At 38.4% G+C, this 22,665-nt stretch overlaps 1 protein-coding gene across 1 annotated transcript in view; it reads right to left on the bottom strand.

Moving 5' to 3' along the window:
- BABAM2 (BRISC and BRCA1 A complex member 2) overlaps positions 1-22,665 on the bottom strand; it is a 442,279-nt gene that overhangs the window by 283,874 nt on the left and 135,740 nt on the right. Inside the window, exons 5-6 of the mRNA XM_068564980.1 lie at positions 19,771-19,965; positions 1,271-1,345 (exon numbers count right to left, since the gene is read on the bottom strand). Of these exons, the coding sequence (XP_068421081.1) occupies positions 1,271-1,345; positions 19,771-19,965 (270 nt within the window). The remainder of the gene's footprint in view (positions 1-1,270; positions 1,346-19,770; positions 19,966-22,665) is intronic.

The following is a 22,665-nucleotide window of genomic DNA, read 5'->3' as shown; positions in this document are numbered from 1 at the left end:
ATGGATTAAAGTGATTATATGAATAATATACTCTCATATACTACTGAATTTTGTTTTAAATGAGCAGAAATAGAGTTTTAACTGGACATATAGAGGTCAATGAGTCTGTGATTTAAGAGTTTCCAAAGAGACTGCTTGCTATTCTAATAGAGCAAAGTAACTGCTAAAACCAAATTAATTATGCTTGGTAATCACAGGTCACAACTCTTGGATACACAGTGGGAAAACAGTCAACTAGAAACTAAAAATGAAAGTTTAATGAGGCACAAAAATCCCATGTTTTACTTAGGGGAAAAGAAACTAATAAGTCCCTTGGGTAGAATGTTTAAAAAAAAAAAAGTGTTCCCTAATCTTTCCTATGGTCTATAGTTTATATACCAGACTATACTGTATTTCCAGGCATTATCAAGATTAAGATCTAATGTTATTTATGACTACTATAATATGCAGGAACACTTGCACAAGGATTTTGTCTTCTCGCTACACTGTAATAAATACCATTAACCCTCTGAACAACATCAAATTTGGAAGGCAGAAATTTTTCTTACATTAGAGCAAAGCTATATCACCATGGGCTGAAGATGGCTGAGGAGATACCTTAAATTACGACCCAAATCTACATCTACGATAAACTTAGGCCTTTGTCTTAAGGCTTCCTGTTCAGAACTTGCTGGTTCCCTGGTCCATTTAGTTTTTTTTCACACTAACCACAGCCTAGTGTGGATCTGGATTTCCTCTACAAAGCATTTTGCAGACCCCTTCCCAAAGTAGCTGCTCCCAAGCCACAAGTTGCCTGCATCATATTTTAAAGAATGCCATATACACCGGCCTAACTCAATTCTAGGTCTCTCCAGGACAGTCCAACTTTCAAGGTGCCCAGGATCAACTGCGACATAAATAAAGAAAATGAAACATCCTTTAGCACAGCATAGTTAATATGCAATCCTACTTAAAGACAGAATGCATATTAAGATAATTTCTAAGAGAGCCTTTCATCCCCAAAAGATTATTAACCAAAGGCAGTTTTTTTTCCAATGTTTAATTTGCTTTTACTAATTTTGTCTGATAAGGAAAATCCATTTTGAAATGATTTTTAGGGCCACTATTTTAGCTTTTAGGTAACAGTAACTCCGTGGATCTTCATGTAATATATTTTTTAATAGAATTCATCATCTGAACAAAATGCTGGCAAACCATGCAAGTACTCGGAGTTAAATAATGACTTAAAAAGCTCATTTACATTCTCATACTGATAATCATATACTTTTACCTTGAGCAGGTATGTGGGAATATTGCTGAAATCCACCGGCAACTTCAAAAGGAAACGAGCTGAAAATTCACCAGTCTGCAGGGAACAAAAAGGTTTAATAATAAGATTAAAATAAAAAATAGATTGTGAAGTGACAATTACAGCCAAGGCCACAAGTTCAACCTGTTTGAACTGCAGGTATCTTCAATTTGGGTTTCCTAACATCAAGCAAGAAAAGAAGGTTGAAAAAGTAGGGGAGGATCAAAAAGCACTATTAAATTATTAGTTACTAAAAAGCACAATTAGAATTTTTTAAATCTGCATTTTAAATGTGCAATAGAATTATAATGCAGTAGTTTTACCTTTTTGTTTTTTAAAAGGATGAAAAGAATACATGAATGTGTGATTTTTTTTTTAATCCAAACAATAGGCACAGACCTGCCCATTCGATTCATCTGACTTTACTAAAGCATTCAGACCACTTCACTAATATTTATAACCCATAAGCTAATGACATAAATCACCATCCTTTATAGTATGTCTGGAAGTAAAAACAAAGGTCAAACTTCGACCCACGCATATAAAGCAGTACATCAGTGGGTACCCCAAATAAGACTCTAATCACTTGACAATCTGTTAATATCATTATCATCAACTAAAATTTTTCAGTAATTCTTTCCATGAACTAGTCTCTATAGGAAAGATGTGCAGAGGTTTGGTGATTTAAAACATTAACTAAGCTTAAATAATAGCTTCTATTTTTTTCTAAAAGAGAAAACTCATGCAAAAGAAAAAAGTTTCCCTCTCAATTTATGATGATGGGAAATCATAATAATATTTTTTCTTTTTTATGATGGGAAAGGCTAAGGAATCACATTTTTTAAAAAAACTCTGGCGTAGTCTAGAGGAGGGGTTTTTCCAACTGGGCTATGCAGACGCCTAGGGCTTCTAAGAAACCTCTGCAAAGGCAACAAAGAGGGGTGCTGAGCTGGTGGGGTCCTGGGTCTTCCAGCCTCTCTGGCAGCAAGCCTGCAGTGCAGCTTGGGATTTTGACATCTTGGGTTTCATTATGAAATTCTGTTTGAATAAAGAACTCTGGGGATGATCTAGAGCTACTCTAAAGAGTAGGTCTCCACCTTTTTCATATTATGACCACTAGACAGCTCCCTGAATCTCCACTGTCTACCCCCCCTTAAAAAAATGAGAGCCCTAAACTCCCTAGCACATCTTTAAACATAGCAGGCATTTACAAATATTTTTTATGGATGGGTGGATGAACGCACATAAGGAGGCATGCACACCTCTTACAGAAGATTCCACAAGAGCCACCACTCCTTTCTACAAACACCCAAGCAACTGGCTTCAAGGTCCTGGCCCTAATTTTAAAACTCTGACCTAAAACCTTGAAAATGCAAACAGAAATATAAACCTTAAGCTCAAAAGATAAAAATGGTAACTACAATCTGCATAGTTGTCTGCTGTTTTACTGCTTACAACATCTTTTAACTTACATCAACCTCTGGCTAAGGACAGATCACTTCTTCATCACCACAAGCCTAACCCCATGACAGAAAAGGCAGAAAAGAGAGAACCAAATGGACAGAATCAAAGCTGAGGTCCCAGAAGTCACTGTGTCACCAGGAATGCCAACGGTGAGAAACAGCGATACTCCTTAAAGCTGAGCAGCTGTGCTCTTCCTTTGATACTTATTCCTCATTTCAGTAAATGGTAATTCCATTCTTTCAGTCTCTCAGACCAGAAACCTCAGAATCATTCTTGACACAGTATGGAACCCCAATCGTGCAGGCTACTTGCAACTCAACACTTGAGAGAATAGTTAAGAGCTACTTAAGGATCTATAAAGAGCTTGTCATTGTGGATGGGAGGAGAAGGTTTGTGAAAGATTCTAATAAAATTCTTACCTTCTGTTATAGTCCAAAATTGCTAGAAAGATGTGGTTTTAGTGTACTGTTAAGCTCCTAGAGGACTAACATATCCTGTGAAGTGTGATTCTTTGGCCCTAAGTACCAGAAGTCATACTTTGAAAGGGTTAAGTATAGGAGCAACAGAGTTATATGGGAACTTATAAGAGGAGCATCTAGCTCAGTAGGAGTTTGGGAAGAAGAAGAGAAAAGTCTTCCTTTAGTGCTGCATACAGTACTATAGAGGGAGGAACACTCACAAAAGAATACATGTTCCCAACAATTGTCCCCATTCTTTCTCCTATATTCTGTATTTTTTCCTGTTTACCCACTCACTCCCATCAGCATGCAAACATCATTAAAAAAGGTCTTTCTTGACTTCATATCCCTCTTCAGGTCCCATCTCATTTCTCTGTTCTACTTTACAAAATAATCTCCTGTAAAGAATTAGTCTATATTCGAGGTCTACATTTCCTCTTTTATTATCCTCTCCAGAACCCTCTCCCAGTCAGCCTTTCCTCCACACCTCTCTACAAAAACAGCTCAAGGTCACCAATGACCACAACATTGCCAAATCCAATGGTCATTTCTCAGTCCTCATCTTATTACTGTTCTATCAGCAGCATTCCAACATAGCTGATCACTTTTTTCCTGGAACATTCTTTACTTGACTTCCAGGATCCCAGTCTCTCTTGGCTCTTCCCTGCTTCTCCACTGGCCCTCCCTCTGGTCTCCCCAACCTCTAAACAATGAAGTGTACCAACGCTTAACCCCAAGACCTCTTTTCTTTATCTACACTCCCCCAGGTGAGCTCATCCAGGCTCTTGACTTTAAATACCATTTATATGCTGATGATTCTCAACTATTTTATCTCCATCCCAGACCTCTTCCTAATTCGAGTTTCATTATCCAACTACCACGATGAAAACAAAAAATCCTGATTTTGTGCTTTTCCTTTGATATTTATTCCTCATTTCAGTGAATGGCAATTTCATTCTTTCTGTCTCTCAGGCCAAAAACTTCAGCATCATCCTTGATTCCTATCTTTCTCTTGCTTCCACATTCCAAATGGCAGCAAATCCTACTGACTCCACTGTCAATTTATATCCTCAGTCCAGCCACTTCTCACCACCTCCACAACCACCTGATCTGAGCCATTATTATCTCCAGCCTGGTTGACTGCAACTACCCCTAACTGCTTCTGCCCTCGCTCACTTGCAGTCGATTCCCATCACCACAGGCAGAGAGATCTTTTCAACACACTCATCAGATTATGTCCCTCCTTGGCTCAAGAGTCTCAAACGGTAGGGATTTAGCTCCTTCACAGAGGAGTCTGACAAGGTAACAATTGAGCAAAGATGTGAAAAATACACAAAAAATGTGTTTTTTTGAAAACAACAACAAAAGGAGTGAAATGTGAGACTTAAAAAATTAAAACAACTCTTGTACATATAAGGTAATCGGAAAGATAATTACATATTTAGCACTTGGACTCATTTGAACTGCTAGTTATTTTAGTTCACGTACTGCACTGTAGCTCTTTTGCCCTATTTTAGTTTGTACAATGTATTTTTATTCTACTGGCTATTTTAGACCAACATTCTTTTAAAAATGCTCAGACGATCCCTACTTTATCCCTTCTCAAAATGTTGATCCTAGAACTAATATAAATTTATGTTTATTGGCAAAAGACTGATTTATACAGCTAAATTTATAATAAAAGAAATGCTGATCTCAGGACTAATATTAATTTGTGTTTATCAGCAATGGGCTGATTTACACAACTAAATTCAAAATAAAAGAAACTTAAGAGTGTGAAAAGAATTTGGTCTACTGGAAACCATAAAAAGTGCTTTATGATCTCCAACTTTCAAACCTACTATACATTCTTTATTTTGCCTTTGAGAGAATAAAGAAAACTTAGTACTTGTTTCTAACAGCGTTGGAAATGTTGGAGACTAACGTTCTAGAATTCAGTCTTCAGTTCTGCCACTGATTTTCCTTGTGACCTATAAGCTAATCTTTTTTTGTGAAACTGAGTAAGTGGTGATTTAAAACATGTCTTAATGTAAAATTTGAGCCATAAACATTATATGAGGAGTAAAACACAAGTGAAAAATCCTCCTGGAGTTCTACCTCAGACAGTGACTCTTCCTGTGTTTTTATATTTGAAGTTCCAACAGTTATTCAAGCAATTTACTGCCACTCTGTTGCAACGTCAAAAGATTGCTTCCATAGCAATCTTTCCTGTAAGCCGAAAATGAGACATTTAGATGCAGCCAAGTCAACATAATCATTTGATTTTCTTTTTGTCAATCCTTGGTCAAATCTTCTCTTGGATAGACATAGAAGATTATCTGACCTATGACTGTTAAAATGTCAGCTGTTCTGCCAACTGCCTTAATGGCAATTTCCCCAGCATTAGCAATAAATATGTGCATCCTTCCTTTTTTCAAGTTATAGTACCTTGGCAAGTAACTTAAACTAACAACATGGAGTTTGGGCAATTTATTAAGTCTAAGCTTTTCTTCTGGTAATAGCAGCTGTGTCATAGTTCTCTTTTCCTTTCAGAAGTGACAGGTAGACATCTTGCGCAGAATGGATTCCAAACCCAGGTTGCTCTGCAAAGGGAAATTTTATTTCTTTTTTTAGAGACTGTTCGCTGTCAACAAACAAGCTGTCATCTGAAATTGACTGCTCTTACTGCTTAGGTAGCTAAAAGCTAAGAAATACTCAACAGTGCCTATAACTTTAGCTGGTGACAGCCTGGTAAGGATGATTCTTTAAATAGACTCTGACAACCAATAGCCTAAATCTGGAGGTTGTTCCTTGTTAAATGCATAATTATCTACCACACGTGAGAAGGAAAGCCGAAGTTAGTCTGATTAGAACATCTCACACTTCACAAAAATATTTTCTAAGATATATCATTTAATTATTCTCAAACCCTGTTCAGCAGATATAACTCATTTATACCTATTTTAGAAATGAGAAAACTGAGGCTTAGTCAAGAAACCTGCCTGCAGTCATTGAGAGAGTAATAAACGAGTCAGAACTCAACCTTAAGACTTAAAATTTATTCATCCATTCATTACTGTACAGAGCCTAAAATCTGCCAGGCCCTATACGAGGCACTGCAAATATAGTAAGTAAAAGAGACAAGATCCCTGCCCTCCTGGAGCTTATGGTCTAGTGAGTGAGTGAGTCAGACATTAATCCAAAATAATACTCCTATAAATTACAACCTGTGAAAAATACTATCCATGAAAGGGCAGAGTGCTCTGAGAGCATTTTCAGGAAGACCTGGCCTGTTCAGGCTTTGGGGCTCATTACTTGAGGGAACTTTAAAAAGCTGAGTCAAAAGACCATGTGGAAAAATAAACAATCAATACCAGCCATGAGAGGAGGCTAGTTATGCCAGATAACAAAGCAGCATATAAACACACAGTAATTACAGCAGCATAGTACTGGTGTTAAATCAACAGACAGACTAATGGAACAGGAAGTAAGTCCAGAAATAAGCCCAAAAAGATTTAGTGCGTGATTGATAGTGTGGGACAACTGGAGCCATAAAGGAATAAATAAAACTTAGATCCATATTTCACATCATATATAAGGAAAAAGTCCAAGTGGATTAAGAATTTCAGTGTAAAAACTGAAACTGTAAAGAAGCAAACATTGACGAATGTCTTTATAAAATCTTGCAGCGGAGAATGACTTTCTAATTCAGAAGCCACAAAGGAAAAGATAGATAAACTTGACTACCTGAACATAAAAATTTTCTGGATGGAAAAAAACACCATCAGCAATGTTAAAAGACAACTGGCAAACTGAGGAAAGTATATTTTCAACTCCATCACAAAGAGCTAATGCTCTTAATGAAAAAGAGATTTAAAACCCAAGAGAATAACAGGAAAGGATAAACAGAAAAGAAATACAAATGACTCTTAAACATATGAAAATATTCTAAACCTCATTCATATCAAAAAATATACAAATTAAAACTAAATTGAACATCATTTTCCACCAAACAAATTGGCAGAAATCTATCAGCACTTTAAAGATATCACTGTACTGTCTTCTCACCTCCACTGTTTTTGATGAACAGTTAGTGGTGACACAAATAATTTTCACCTACATATAAAGTGTTATGTTCTGTGGTCACTTGAAATTTTCTCTTTATGTTTAGTTTTCAGTATTTTGACTACGATGTGCCTTGTTTTTTCCTTGCATTTGTCTTGGTTGGGGTTTGTTGAGATTCTTGAATCTGTAAATGTATGTCTTCCACCGTATTTGGAAATATCTGGGCATTATTTAATCAAATATTTTCCTGCTTTCTTTCACGCATATTAAACATTTGGATTTTGTCCCATAAGCTCTGCTTTCCCTTCTAAGTATCAACCCCCATCTAGTATCTGCTGCTTTTGATCACTCTCCAGTGCCTTGAGGCACATGGCTTTATATCTGAGGATGGGTTAGTCTAATAGGAGCTACCCGGCCATTATGCAAAGTGGAACCTGACAGAAACCTGCAAATAAGTTTGATTTATGATTGGCACTGCTGTGGAGAAACAACCACTCTCATATACTGCTGCTGGGTTAATAAATTGGTATAAACATTATGAGGGCATTCTGGTGATAAAATTATAAACACACATAATCTTTGATCCAGCAATTCCACTTCTAGTTATTTATCTTACAGACATACTGGAACACATGCAAAGTGACATGTACAAGATTATTTATTCCAGTCTTATTTGTAACAGCGAAAGATTCAAAACAACTTTAATGCCCAACAATAGAATTCAGATTAAATAAATTATGGTTCAATTATTCAGTGTAATAATATACAATTATTTTTTTAAAGGAACGCTTATATGGAAAAAAATCTCTGAGCTATATTAAGTCAAAAGTAAGGTGCAAAACAGAGTATATATGTTACCATTTGCATAAAAAGTATGTACTATATGTTACCATTTGCATATATGTGCATAAAGAAACTTTGAAAAACTACAATAGGTAAAAGCTACACCAGTGCTTATTTGGGGTGGGAGAAGCAAAGGAAGGTGGTTTGATTTGGGTGGACACAAGACAATGATGGGAGGGAGACTTTTTACTATATATCTTTTAATACATTTTGATTTTTGAACACTATGAACATATTACCCACTCAAAGAAATGTTAAGGGATTTGAAAAGTAAAATTAAAAGTGTGTATGATGAGATGCTCATAATTCATGCACTCATTCATTTATTCAACAAACATTTATTGAGCACCTACCATGCCAAGTCCCAGGCTGGGTAATGGAGATCTTAAGACCAACAAAATACAGTCTGTTTATCTTGACTAGACAAACAAAATATTACAGTGTGATGCTTGGAGAGAGAGATTTACAGGATGTGGCGGTAACTAAGTTAAGACTCTTAGTTTCAGGTGACAGGATTCTAATTCAAACTAACTTGAGCAAATAAAAGAGAATTTATTTAAAAGATATGCGGTATCTCAGGGAATCTAAGATTAAAAAAGCAGCCCACACCTAGAGGGGTGGGATAGGGAGGGTGGGAGGGATATGCAAGAGGGAGGAGATGTGGGGATGTATGTATACATATAGCTGATTCACTTTGTTATACAGCAGAAACTAACACACCAGTGTAAAGCAATTATACTCCAATAAAGATGTTAAAAAAAAAAAAAGCAGCCCAGCCTCAGTTCAAAGGACTCTAATGCCCCCAGAATTTTCTCTCTGTCTCTTATCTCTGCTCTCTCTGTGCTTCGTCTTACTTTCTCTCTATTTACCACTTTCTGATTCTTTTGACTAGATAATATGAGAAAAAAAGGTCCTAGAGTTACATGTTACACACCAGCTACCCATAACAAGACCAATCTCACTCTCAGAACTGACTCCAAACTCTCAAGCAAGACCTCTGTTTGGCTTAGGTGCCTCCTGATCTAATCAACACTCTTTCCACAGTTTTTGCAGTGAAAAAGTTAATGTTACCATAAATTCACTGAAAATAACTGAAAAACTAGGAAACTCTTCGGGGGAGGCAGGGTTGAGTTATATGTACATTTCCCAAAAGTCCTAAAAAAGTATGAGGGGCTTTCTTACAGAACACATCAAATACAAGATTCTTCATCTTTTTCCTTTTACTACGTGGAGTAGACTCAGGGCTTCCCTGGTGGTGCAGTGGTTGAGAATCTGCCTGCCAATGCAGGGGACACGGGTTCGAGCCCTGGTCTGGGAAGATCCCACATGCCGCGGAGCAACTAGGCCCGTGAGCCACAATTACTGAGCCTGTGCGTCTGGAGCCTGTGCTCCTCAACGAGAGGCCGCGACAGTGAGAGGCCCGCGCACCGCGATAAAGAGTGGCCCCCACTTGCCGCAACTAGAGAAAGCCCTCGCGCAGAAACGAAGACCCAACACAGCCATAAATAAATAAATAAATAAATAAATAAATAAATAAACAAACCCAAAGTTTAAAAAAAAAAAAAATTTATAAAAAGTAGACTGAGCCGGTCCTTTGGAGGTACTCGTAGGTTCTCCTCATGCTGAGGGGTGCTCCCAACATCTAAATACCATCGAAAATGGGGCACCCAAGACTCAGAACAAACAAGTGGCTTCACAAATGCAAGTAAGCGGCACCATTCCAGCCCTCCCTCACACGCTGCTGTGCGAGGTGCAGGCAAAGGATTCCCTCTCTGTTTCATAATGTTTCCGTAAAACCAGGTCTTTTCCACTTGACTGGCCCTGCTGCTAAAGGAAACTTGAATTTTCTACTGATGCTTGTATTAAAAAAAAAAAAAAAACAGTAATAAAGGTCCTTTTAAAAGTCAGTAAGGGGCTTCCCTGGTGGCGCAGGGGTTGAGAATCTGCCTGCCAATGCAGGGGACACGGGTTCGAGCCCTGGTCTGGGAAGATCCCACATGCCGCGGAGCAACTGGGCCCGTGAGCCACAACTACTGAGCCTGTGCGTCTGGAGCCTGTGCTCCGCAACAAGAGAGGCCGCGATGGTGAGAGGCCCGCGCACCGCGATGAAGAGTGGCCCCCACTTGCCACAACTAGAGAAAGCCCTCGTACAGAAACGAAGACCCAACACAGCCATAAATAAATAAATAAATTTTTTTTAAAAAATGGAGGCTAATTTAAAAAAAAAAAAGTAAGATTGGAAAAGCTATCATGTTGACTTTAAATGTCTGGTGACATAAAGCAATTTAGGTACACACACACACTACTTTTAGTGAATAAACTAAAAAACTGAGGTATAAACTACTGTGACCAAGATCCTAAGTACTCCTACTGACATACAGGTCAAAATCCAATATAACAAATTCCATTATGCAAACAATAAAATTGTGAGAGCCTCTGTCCTGGGATCATTTATTTTAAATAATGCTCAACTCATAATAGTTCCATGTGGTTAAAAACAAAAACAAACAAACAAATCTGGACAGTTTCAAGAAGTGACTATTATAGATTTGACTACCATGCTACACTCTTTCCAAAGGAGAGCCACAAGTTTATCCCTGCCACAGGTCAAATGCCATCAGAACATAACTCCCAAGTAGCATAAATTAAAGGGGGATGATGAGAAGCCCCCTGTATCCCCTGCTCCCTGTGGCTGACTGGCGTCACTGAACACCTACTCCATCCTCGTGGCCAGCAGTGAAAAGGCCGTCCACTTCCAGACCCTCCAGCTATTCTGATCTCTCTCTGAGCACTCTCGCCCTCCTCTCCCACCATTCTAGACCAGTGCTGCCCAAGAGACAGAGAGATAGAGAGAAGGAATGCAATACACAAATGTGAGCCATATATACATATGCCATTGGAGATTATTTAACATTTTCTAACAGCCACATGTAAAAAGATAAAGAGGGACTTCCCTGGTGGTCCAGTGGTAAAGGATCTGCCTTCCAATGCAGCAGTGGCCCGGGCTCGATCCCTGGTCGGGGAAATAAGATCCCAACTAAGCCCGCACGCCACAACTACTGAGCTCACGTGCCACAACTAGAGAGCCTATGTGCTGCAAACTACAGAGCCCACGTACCCTGGAGCCTGCGCGCCACAACTAGAGGAGAGAAAACCCACGCGCCATGAAGAAAGATCCCGCACGCCTGAATGAAGATCCCGCATGCCACAAGTAAGACCCGACGTAGCCAGAAGTAAAATTTAAATAAATAAACAATAAATAAATCTTTAAAAAAAAATAAAAAGATAAAGAAAAACAGGTGAAATTAATTTTAATAATATGTCCCGATATATCCAGAATATTATCATTTCCACGTATCAACATTAAAAAATTACTAACAAGATCATTTTTTGTGCCAGTTCTTTGAACTCTGCTGTGTATTTCACACTTGCATACATCTCAATTCAGACCAGCCACATTTCAAGTGCTCAACAGTCACTTATGTACAGTCAGCGGTTCCTGTTTTGGACAGCACAGTTCAAGATATTTTTCCATTGGACAGCACAGTTCAAGATATTTTTCTACTAACATTAATTCCTATGTTAAGTTAGTTACTCCCTGTCACAAATACCTGAAGAGCTACCTGAGCTACCAAATGCTATGAACCTGGAACACTCCTAACAGGAAGGTTGGTAAATGTCACCTGGTTAGTGGGAATGAACATGGGACCCATGCCTCTTGCAGCTAATATGTTTTTTCCTTCTTCCTCCAAATACAATCTGAACTTACTGCCTTTACTTCGTCTTCACCACTTCCCTTGCTGATACCCTGAAATCTGTTCCCCCAACCTCAGAACCCCACCAAAACTACTCCTGGAAAGATAAGCAACACTCTCCTTCTTAAAAAGTAACTCTCCCCTTCCCCTTGTTTTCCATACTTAATCTACACCTTGGTGATATCAGCTTCTACTCGTCCACACATGGTACTTTATGATTAACAGCATTTTCAGAGATAAGACAGGAACAATCACTGAACTACAATTTACTGAGCAACTACTATAATAAGTTACTTCCAATATATACAAAAGAAGGCTAATAATAATAACAATAATACTTTGTATTACACAACTCCACCGTTCGCTTAATTTTGTTTGCTTCGCACACAGGAGATCTAATTTAATCTTTGTGTCAAGGTTGGGGTGACAGAGTAGTTATCTCCAGCAAAGTGACACAGGGAAACGCTTTAGTCAGACACACACAAAAACTAATGACAGGGGCTTCCCTGGTGGTCCAGTGGGTAAGACTCTGCACTCCCAATGCAAGGGGCCCAGGTTCGATCCCTGGTTGGGGAACTAGATCCCGCATGCATGCCGCAACTAAGACCCAGCACAGCCAAAATAAGTAAATATTTTAAAAATACAACTAATGACAGAATTAGAATCCAAAGCTCCCACCTCCCAGATCACTTCTCTCTCCAACACATTTCTAGATGGCCTCTGCCCTAGAGGAGCTTACACTCTAAGCACACTGCTCTAAAAGTAATCAAACAACGAGGCCAGAAGAGTGAGGAGGCTCTAATGCCTTGGTAGCCAACTTAAGCCAGAATCAATTCCTGTAAATGCCTCAAGGTTAAGAAGAACAGCCAATCCCAAACAGTCAACTAGTCTTTCCCAAAAAATGCAACCACGTTGGCTCTAGCCAATCAGTTTCCTTGTTTTGCGTCCAACTCCTCTCTGTAAAAACCTTGCCCGTAACTCTTATCAGTAGAACACTCCTAACCACCTTGCATCAGTGTTTGCTCAAATAAACTCTTAAAAATTTTGATATGTCTCAGTTTATCTTTTAACAGTGCTCATATACTTTCCCTTCAAATGTAATATCACAGCAAGATGGGGTGACAGAAGCATCAAGTCATTAACTCAAATGAGGAGCTATCATGAAATGGCTCCTTTCATATTTTTAAATGTTGCCAGAGTTTAATTTATAAGCCATAAATTTTAAAAATCTTACTGGGATTTGTGGTCAGGTACAACAAAAAACGGTAATTGTTTCACATTCTCCAACATATATCATTATTAAGAAAATGCCCACAAAAGGAAAAAATCGGTTGCTAAGAAAATGTTTTATCTCACAGATCACCCACTGGTGATCTTTAATATGTAAAATATGTGAAAATATGTGGTTTTAGAACATCTCAAAACCTTCATTTCACGGCAGGAAAGACAAATGCCTTTAATCAAAATATTAGGGATGATAAACTAACTTTGAGTTCTGGGAATTAAAACAAAAGCCAAAGAAAAATTCACAAATTTGCTTACTGCGCTCTGTCACCATTAACAGACTCTGGTTCTTTAGCTATAACAGACACATGCAGGAAATGCTGACAAGGCAGTTGACAGATACAATATAAAGTGAGACCTTAGGTTTTACCCACTGAGAAAACTTATAATGTACCTTTATTTTGATATGTTGTAGCAAAACAGTATATACAATTTTAACACCTATAGCTTACATTGTGACATTCATTGAAATTAAAATTCTAATCTTAATAACTCTGCTCAAAGAGGTAGCAGGAGGAAGATCTTTGTGGTAATCTGTATCTTAATTGCAGTGGTAGTTACAGGAAATTACTCATGTGATAAAATGGCATACACATACATTGTACCAATGTCAATCTCTTGGTTATGTAAAACATAACCACTGGGGGAAACCAGGTGAGGGTATACAAGCCCTCTCTGTACTATTTTGCAACTTCTTGTGAATCTATAACTATTTAATATATCTTTCAAAATTAAATATTTTAATATACCTTTTAAAAATGATTCTGATCATGCAGGAACATTAGAATTGTTCATTGTGAACAGGTAAGCTTGCATCCCAATGTATCATCTGTTTTCTCCCAACTAAAAAAAATACTGGTGTTTACTAAAAATTATAAAACCAGCATAGACTAAGAATACAATCTTCAAAACTCTACTTATTAAAGGAGATGGACAAGGCAATAAGAGAGATGACTTCATAAAAAGACCATGGTAAAGAATTAATAAAGAGTTTGTGTTCGTTTCTTGTTTGTTTGTTTGTTTTTTTAATGTTTACTTTCAAATGTGCACTTGCTGAAATCCTCTAACTGGAAATTGAGGAGGAAAAAGAAGAGTGTCTGCAGTGGTGTGGAGGGAGCACTGTATTTCAAATTAATATGCTTGTCAGAAGGCTGACAGGAGATCAGAGCCCTCTCCCTCTTTCTACTACATGGTTTTCCCTTTTGCCAGCTGAAGGTAAAATGGAAGAGGCATCTCAGGTTTTTCAGAGCCTCTTACTTTTAGAGCAGAAATGTAAGGTTAAGAATGTAAACACATGTTCCAAAAAGAAAAACTCCGTGATGCAAAGGCGAAAACAAAAAGTCACCATCCTCTCAAATGAATACAGGATGTTGTAATCCAAAGGTATTCAATACTTATGCACAGTCTTGGACTCATTACAGAAAATATTTATCAGATGGCCTAGTAGAATCAGGAGAACCAAAATACATGGATTCACATTTAGCCCAGGAAGAACATAGTGACTCTTATAATAATTTTATTTAGGGAATATATTAATTTTCATATTTTATTTCCTATATCAATTTATTTCATATTAAAATGTCCCCTTGCTTCAATATTCCAAAAAGACATAATAGATATGATTTACTAATCAGTAAAGCAGTCATATGTGTGCTTCTAATTCTTGTCCCCCACGTATGCTATGCCTCTAAGTTGTTCTGCAACCATATAACCCCCTGACCTCCTCTTGCTATACTGCTGTCTATGTCCACCTTCCTTTAGGACCTAGTTACCCAACTGCTGTTCCAATTGACTACTGCATTCTTATTTAAGTGTCTGCGAATCATCCACCTAAAGACCTGAGTGTAATTCTTTCAAAAATCTCCAGAATGTTTTTGCTTTCTACAATCCCTAGGACCTTTCTGCTTCTCCCTAATATCTCAAAGATAATATCTCTGAAGCACATCAGCCAGTTTCTTCAGTGCCCTGAAACAGTCCCCCCTAGAGCCTCCAGAAGGAACGCAGCCTTGCCGACAATTTGATTTTAGTCCAGGGAGACCCATTTTGGACTTCTGACCACCAGAACTGTAAGATAATAAATTTGTGTTGTTTTAAGCTACCAAGTTTGTGGCAATTTGTCACAGCAGCAATAGGAAACTATTACAGTCCCTGATTCAAAAAATCTCGGCTCAAAACCAAACTGCTTTCCTTCTGCTAGGGTCCTGTGTTTGTCACCCAAATTCTTGGTCTGGATTTGTATTCCATTAGCAAGCTGTCCTTTAACATATTCCTGAACCAGCATGCCATGCTCAAATGTGTTTCATCCTGCAAGACTCACCTTTATGCCCTGTTCCTAGACCAGGAACTAACTCGTATGCCTATATTTTTACTTCTAGAGTCTCGGCTCCTACTTCCACTGGGCCCTCCCTAGGGCTGGTCAGCTGCAAGCTTAACCTCTAATTGTCCACCTTGCCTTCTTACAGGATTCTCAGTTTCTTTACTTACCCTAAGTCCATAATCATTGCCCTAATGCTTACAAATTACTCAATAGTATATCAAAATAAACTGGGGCAAATGTAGCAGTAGTAGGTTTAAAGAATGGAGAATCAATAACATTAAATGAGAAGTTTTAAATATACTATAAATTCAAACTACCTAGCTATTTTAAATGAATTTAAACTTCTACACTCAGAAGAACTATATCTCAAGTATTAGCTGAGCCAATGAACATAATTTTAAAAATCCTTAGATCAGAAATGGTACCATAGGGCTTCCCTGGTGGCGCAGTGGTTGAGAATCTGCCTGCCAATGCAGGGGACACGGGTTCGAGCCCTGGTCTGGGAAGATCCCACATGCCGCGGAGCAACTAGGCCCGTGAGCCACAATTACTGAGCCTGCGCGTCTGGAGCCTGTGCTCTGCAACAAGAGAGCCCACGATAGTGAGAGGCCCGCGCACCGCGATGAAGAGTGGCCCCCGCTTGCCGCAACTGGAGAAAGCCCTCGCACAGAAACGAAGACCCAACACAGCCATAAATAAATAAATAAATAAATACATAAAATTAAAAAAAAAAAAGAAATAGTACCATAAAACTGTATATACTTAAATTCAGCCTTAATATTAAAAGGGGGAATTAGGAGGGAAGGAAAATCCTAAAAACTAAAGATCAATTAGTTTGACGGTGATTCCAATCATGTCTTTAAAGGAATCTATCGGCACTAAAGACAACACAGACAGGTTCACCAAGAAGTCATGTCAAGTTAACCTAACACCTCTTTTGAGAGGACAACTAAGTTGATTTTTTAATAAGAAAAATGTTGGGATTAGAGGATACACTAAGTTTAATAAAGTTTTCCTTACTATCCATATGAACAGATTAAAGTTTCAAAACAATAGTGTAAAACCTTGAACTCTGCACTACTGGTAGAAATGTAAAATGGGGCAGCCATTATGGAAAACAGTACAGAGATTCCACAAAAGAAATTAAAAATAGAATTAGCAATATGATCCAGCAATCCTACTTTGGGGGATATATTCAAAAGAATTCAAAGCAAGATCTTTGTACATACCCATGTGTAGTCAGCATTATTCACAATAGCCAAGAGGTGAAAGCAATGCAAATGTCCACTGACGGATGAATGGATAAACAAAATGTGGCACATGCATGCAATGCAATGCCAGGCAGTCTTAAAAAGGACAGAAATCCTGTCACATGCTACGACATGGATGAACCTCAAAGACATTATGCTAAGCGAAATAAGCCAATCACAAAAAGACAAATGTTGTTCGATTCCACTTATATGAGGTCTCTAAAGGAGTCAAAAATCATAGAAACAGGAGGTAGAAAGGTAGTTGCCAAGGGCTGGAGGGAAGAGGAATTAGTATTTAAATTGGTAGAGTTTCAGTTTTACAAAATGGAAAAGCTCTAGAGATCTATTGCACAACAATGTGAACATACTTAACACTACTAAACTGTATACTTACAAATGGTTGACGGTAAATTTCATTTTGTCTTTTACCACAGTAAAATAAGCAAAATAAATTTACAAAATAACAAAAAAACCTTGAACTGAACACAAGATGATTTGTAACAAGGATGAATTTTAGTCCTACTGATTCAAAGGCATTAATCATGTATAAAACCTTGGAAAACATGTCCTTTGAGAAAGAGCTGAAGAACAAAAGGGGAAAGGCATATTTAACCTAAGAAAAGAAAGACTAAGTGAAATCTGAAAGAATTAACACAGAGAAGGGAACCTAAACTTATTCTGTGCTTAAATAAACTAGAGTTTATTAATTAATTCATTCAACAAATGTTTACGGAATGTAAACAATATGGCAGGCACTGTTCTAGGTGTTTACTATATTTCCAGTGAATGGAACAAAGATCTTGGCCTTGGTGGAATTTTACATTCCGCTGGGGAGAGACAAACAAACAATAAACATAATACGTAAGTGTGGTAGGCTCCCAGTGATCTCTGGTATTCACACTCTTATGTAATGCCTCCCCTGCGTGTAGACTGCACTTAACAAGCAGAATACATCAAAATTGATGAGATGTCACTTCTGAGATTAGGTTATGAAGACTGTGACTTCTGTCTTGCTCACATACTCACTCCTGCTTACTCGCTCTGGTGAAGCCAGCTGCCATTTTATGAACTGCCCTGTGGAGAGGCCCTAAGAAGAGGCAAGGAACTGAGGGCAGCCTCCAGCCAACAGGCAGCACTAGACTGAGACCCTCAGGTCAACAGCCCACAGAGAATTGAACGGTACCAAGAAATACATGAATGAACTTAGAATGGATCTCTCTCCAGTTGAGCCTTGAGTGACTACAGCCCTGGCCAGTACCTTGAGTGCAGTCTGTGAGAGACCCTCAAACACAGGGTCTACACAGATTCCTGGCAAACAAAAATTATGATAATAAATGCTATTGCTTTAAGCCACTAAATTCTGGTATGATTATTTTATGTGGCAACATGTAACTAATACAATATGTTAATTATATAGTTTGTTAAAAAGAGATGCAAAAAAAAATGTGGAGCAGGGTGAGGGTCGGGGGAGGGTGTACAAGTTACAATTTTAAAAAGAGATGTTGGAAAGACCTGCACGTGAATGTCTGTACAGCATTATTCATAACAGTCAAAAAGCAGAAACAACCCAAATGCCCATCAATTGGTGAATGGATATGTGGTATGCCCACCAAATGGACTATTACTTAGCCACAAACAGAAATGAAGTACTGACACATGCTACAACATGGATGAACCGCACACGTAACATGTGAGGTAAAAGAATCCAGTCACAAAAGACCACATACTGTATGATTCCACCACAGGTATGCCTCATTTTATTGTGCTTCATTTTACTGCCCTTCTCAGATATTGCATTTTTTATAAATTGGAGGTTTGTAAACCTTCTCTGTTGTTAGACGATAGTTGGCATTTTTTAGCAATAAAGTACTTTTTAATTAAGGTATGTACATTGTTTTTTATAGACATAATGCTATTGCACACTTAATAGACTACAGTGTAGTGTAAACATAACTTTTATATGCATTAGGAAACCAAAAAATTCGTGTAACTCACTTTATTGTGATATTTGCTTATTTGCAGTGGTCTGGAACCAAACCCGCAATACTTCCCAAGTATGCCTGTGCATGAATGTTCAGAAAAGAAAATCTATACAGACAGAAACTAGTTTAGTGGTTGCCTGAGGCTGGGGGTGGGAATAGGATTAACTATAAATGGGCATGAGGGATATTACTGGGGTGATGGAACCACTCAAAAACTGGATTGATGGTGGTTGCTCAACTTGGCAAATTCATTAAAAACCATTAAACTTTACACTTAAAACAGGTGAATTTATGGTATCAAAATTATACCCAAAAAAAGTTGTTTAAAAAAAAATGGGGGTATTAATATAGGCATTGCTGAGAACATAACACATGAGTAAAAACGTTAAGGAGGAAGGATATTAGCCTTGCGAATATCCAGGGGAAATATGCCAGACAACGGGAAAGCTATGCAAAGACCCTAGGGCAGGAGCATATCTTGTGTGTCTGCAGCACAGCAAGGGTGCTACAGAGGCTGGAGCTGATGATTTTTAGACAGGAAAGTGGGAGACGAAGAGAGAGAAGGAATGATGGATGGAGGATGGTGGTGACAGGAATCATGTACAGCTTTTTTACACCTCTGGAAAGACTGCGGCTTTTACTATGAAAGAAGAAGAGAGGGATATGAAAGTGCTGGGCAAAGGAGTGATACACTCTGACGTGCATTTTTAAAGGATCATACAATGTAAAGAAATTATAAAAGGATCCGTATAAGCTGGCTACCTCCAGAGTTACTGACCCCTCTCATCTGACTGGAATACTATATACTTTCTCATAATTCAGAGTTTTGAAAAGACATTAATGTTTATCTGGTTTCTCAAAGATACCGCCTGGGAAGTTTGTAAAATTTGGAGTCTCACATCCGCAGCCGCAGATATTCAGAAGTCAGGGGCTGCGGATGTGAGACTGAGAAAGTACACGGGCAACCTAAATCATGTTTATCTAAGGAAATGGCCAGGATTTATTATAAATGCATGTCTGAATTGATTATTTTATTCTATTGCAGATAAAGTGACCTTTTTTCTCCCATTCTCAAAAAACCTTACCCAGTTGTTTTTTTTCCCGGCATAAATTTCCATGTTCTCTCCATACTGCGGCTCTTCCAGTAACGTCTGGTATTCAAACATGAGGCGGGAACTCTCACGGAGGCGGCTGCATTGAAATTGGTGATATTGTTGCACAAGTTCCTTCACCACAAGTAAGAGACATTCAGGATTTGATGGATTCCAGGAGGCAAGGTTCTGCAGGAGCCAAAAATAAAAGACCAGTAACAAATGCATTTTCACACAAATCCAGTATCATATTAGCACATCAATATAGAGAAAAAGAATAATGAAAATCTAAGAGAAACAGACTACTCTTTTTTTTATTGAAGTATAGTTGATTTACAATGTTGTGTTAGTTTCTGCTGTACAGCAAAGTAATTCAGCTAAACATATATGTATATATAATCTTTTTCATATTCTTTTCCATATGGTTTATTACAGGATGTTGAATATAGTTCCCTGTGCTATACAGTAGGATTGTTGTTTATCTATTTTAGATATATATAATATATATATATATATATAATATATCTGCTAATCCCAAACTTCTAATTTATCCCTCCCCCACCCCCTTCTCCCTTTGTTAACCAGAAGTTTGTTTTCTATGTTTGTGAGTCTGTTTCTGTTTTGTAAACAAGTTTCTTTGTATCATATTTTAGATTCCACATGTAAGTGATATCACATGGTATTTGTCTTTCTCTTTCTGATTTACTTCACTTAGTATGATAATCTCTAAGTCCATTCATGTAGCTGCAAATGGCATTATTTCATTCTTCTTTATGGCTGAGTAGTATTCCACTGTATACATGTACCACATCTTCTTTAGCCATTCATCTGCCAACGGACACTTAGGCTGCTTCCATGTCTTGGCTATTGTAAATAGTGCTGCTATGAACACTGGGGTGCATTTACCTTTTCAAATTAGAGTTTTCTCTGGATATATGCCCAGGTGTGGGATTGCTGAATCATATGGCAACTCTATTTTTAGTTCTTTTAAGGAACCTCCATACTGTTTTCCATAGTGGCTGAACCAATTTACATTCCCACCAACAGTCTAACAGGGAAACAGACTACTCTTAATTTATGATAAACTCAGAGCTGAAGTTAGAAGGGTCTTTTGAGCTTGGTGATTTTTCCTGCCTTCTAAAAATTCTTGCAGAAAATCAAGGAGAATTCCACCGTGGGTAGGCAGAAATATAAAGTGTAAAGTAGGGTAGTAACAAAACAAGAAACCTAAACATCCTAGAAGACCATAATTGTAGCCCTGGAAGACTGAATTTGCTTCATAGTCTTTCATAATTTTAATTTATTTCCCTCTGCACCTAAATTCAGCATTAAAAGCTAATGTCATTCAACTCAGATCCACAGACCATCTGCATCTGTAATACCAGACATAAACAAATGCTCTGTAAACATTAGCACCCCACAGAAATATAAGCACAATGGTGGTGGTTCAGCCTGAAAAAGATAGGAATGGAGTAGAGATGAGGGAAAATACAATTAGGAAATGCAAAGTTCAAAGAAAAAGAGGAAGGGAATGTCTCTGATAGCTTATGACCAGGAAAGGAGCTGGGAAAGATGTGGTAAGTATATAGTAGCTGTTAAGCTCTCATTCATTCAACAAATACTTATCAAGTACCTATTCTGTATCAGCCACTGTTCTAGGCAGTGACAGGAACAAGCCAAGTCCTTGCTAAAGGAGCTTACGTTCTTGTGGGCCAAAATAAATAATAAACAATATCAGATGGTAATAAATGCTACCGAGAAAAATAAAGCATGCATCCCTGAAAAGTGATGAAGGAAGGGCTTCAAAAGAGAAGTGATCAGCTGGGTCAAATGGTGTTGAGAGTAACATGAGGCTTGGCAATTGACTGCTGGGTCTATTGACACAGGTCAATAGTGTGCTCAGCAAGTGCTACTTTGGTGAAATAGAAGCTTGACTGTGGAGGTTTAAAGATAGGATGAGTAGAAAGAAACTGCAGACAGCTAATACAGACAATTCAAACTGGTAACCAGAGGCAGAAGCGGGGTCAAGAAAAAGTTGTGCTCAGATGTTTACAGCTTGATGGAATATCCCCATAGAGGGGGGAACGTGCTGATGTAAAGGGAGGTGGGGCAAGATTCCACCAGAGAAGATGACGATTAGGGAGGTAGGGATGGGATCTCCAAGAGGGTTGCCCTAGCAATGAGCACAGGGAGTCCATCCGTAGGTACAGGAGAAGAGGCCAGCTTAGGAGTACAGATGCAGGCAGGCTGTCCTAAGTGCTGATAAGAGCTTGTGGCGGTTCTCTACTGGGAGCTTACGTTGTCTCCTTGAAATAAGGTGATCAGCTGAGAGTGAGGAAGAAGGAGGGGATATGGGAAGTTTGAGAAGAAGGTGTGAAATAGTCATTTAGAACAATAAACAATAAATGAACTGGGGAAATGGGGGAGGAATAAATGGACTGGGGAAATGGAGGAGGCGTTCCAATTAGCACCAAAAGCCCCACTGAGCTTGAGGTATGATTTTTAAGTGAGACCAACAGCATAAATTCCCTTGCCTGGGTGCAATGTGGAGTGGGAGGAATCTGGATTTAACAAAGGTTGGGATTTTGCCAGGTAAGTACAAAAGAAAGAAAGAGGGGCAAGAGATCTTAGAGGGTTTGCAAAAGAATGATCATAATTATGGACCACTGATGTTAAGCCAGGAAAAAGCAAAGTAAGTTCATAAGGGAAGTGAGAGTTAGTGAAAAGGTGGTAGGACCCAAGGTCCTGGTGAGCTGGAAGAATTGTTGGAGTTGAGATGCTAAAAAGAGGAAATCGGAAAGACACGAGGCGTGGTCAGAGAATGGGATGTTTGCAACTGAGACGATGGAGGTGATCTATAGCGGTACTGATGAGGCCTGGCTGAGCATG

This window comes from Eschrichtius robustus, chromosome 15, assembly GCF_028021215.1.
Source record: "Eschrichtius robustus isolate mEscRob2 chromosome 15, mEscRob2.pri, whole genome shotgun sequence".
In the NCBI taxonomy this organism is placed as follows: Eukaryota; Metazoa; Chordata; class Mammalia; order Artiodactyla; family Eschrichtiidae; genus Eschrichtius; species Eschrichtius robustus.
Note: the sequence above shows the minus strand (reverse complement) of the source record. Positions and strands in the feature narration are given on the sequence as shown.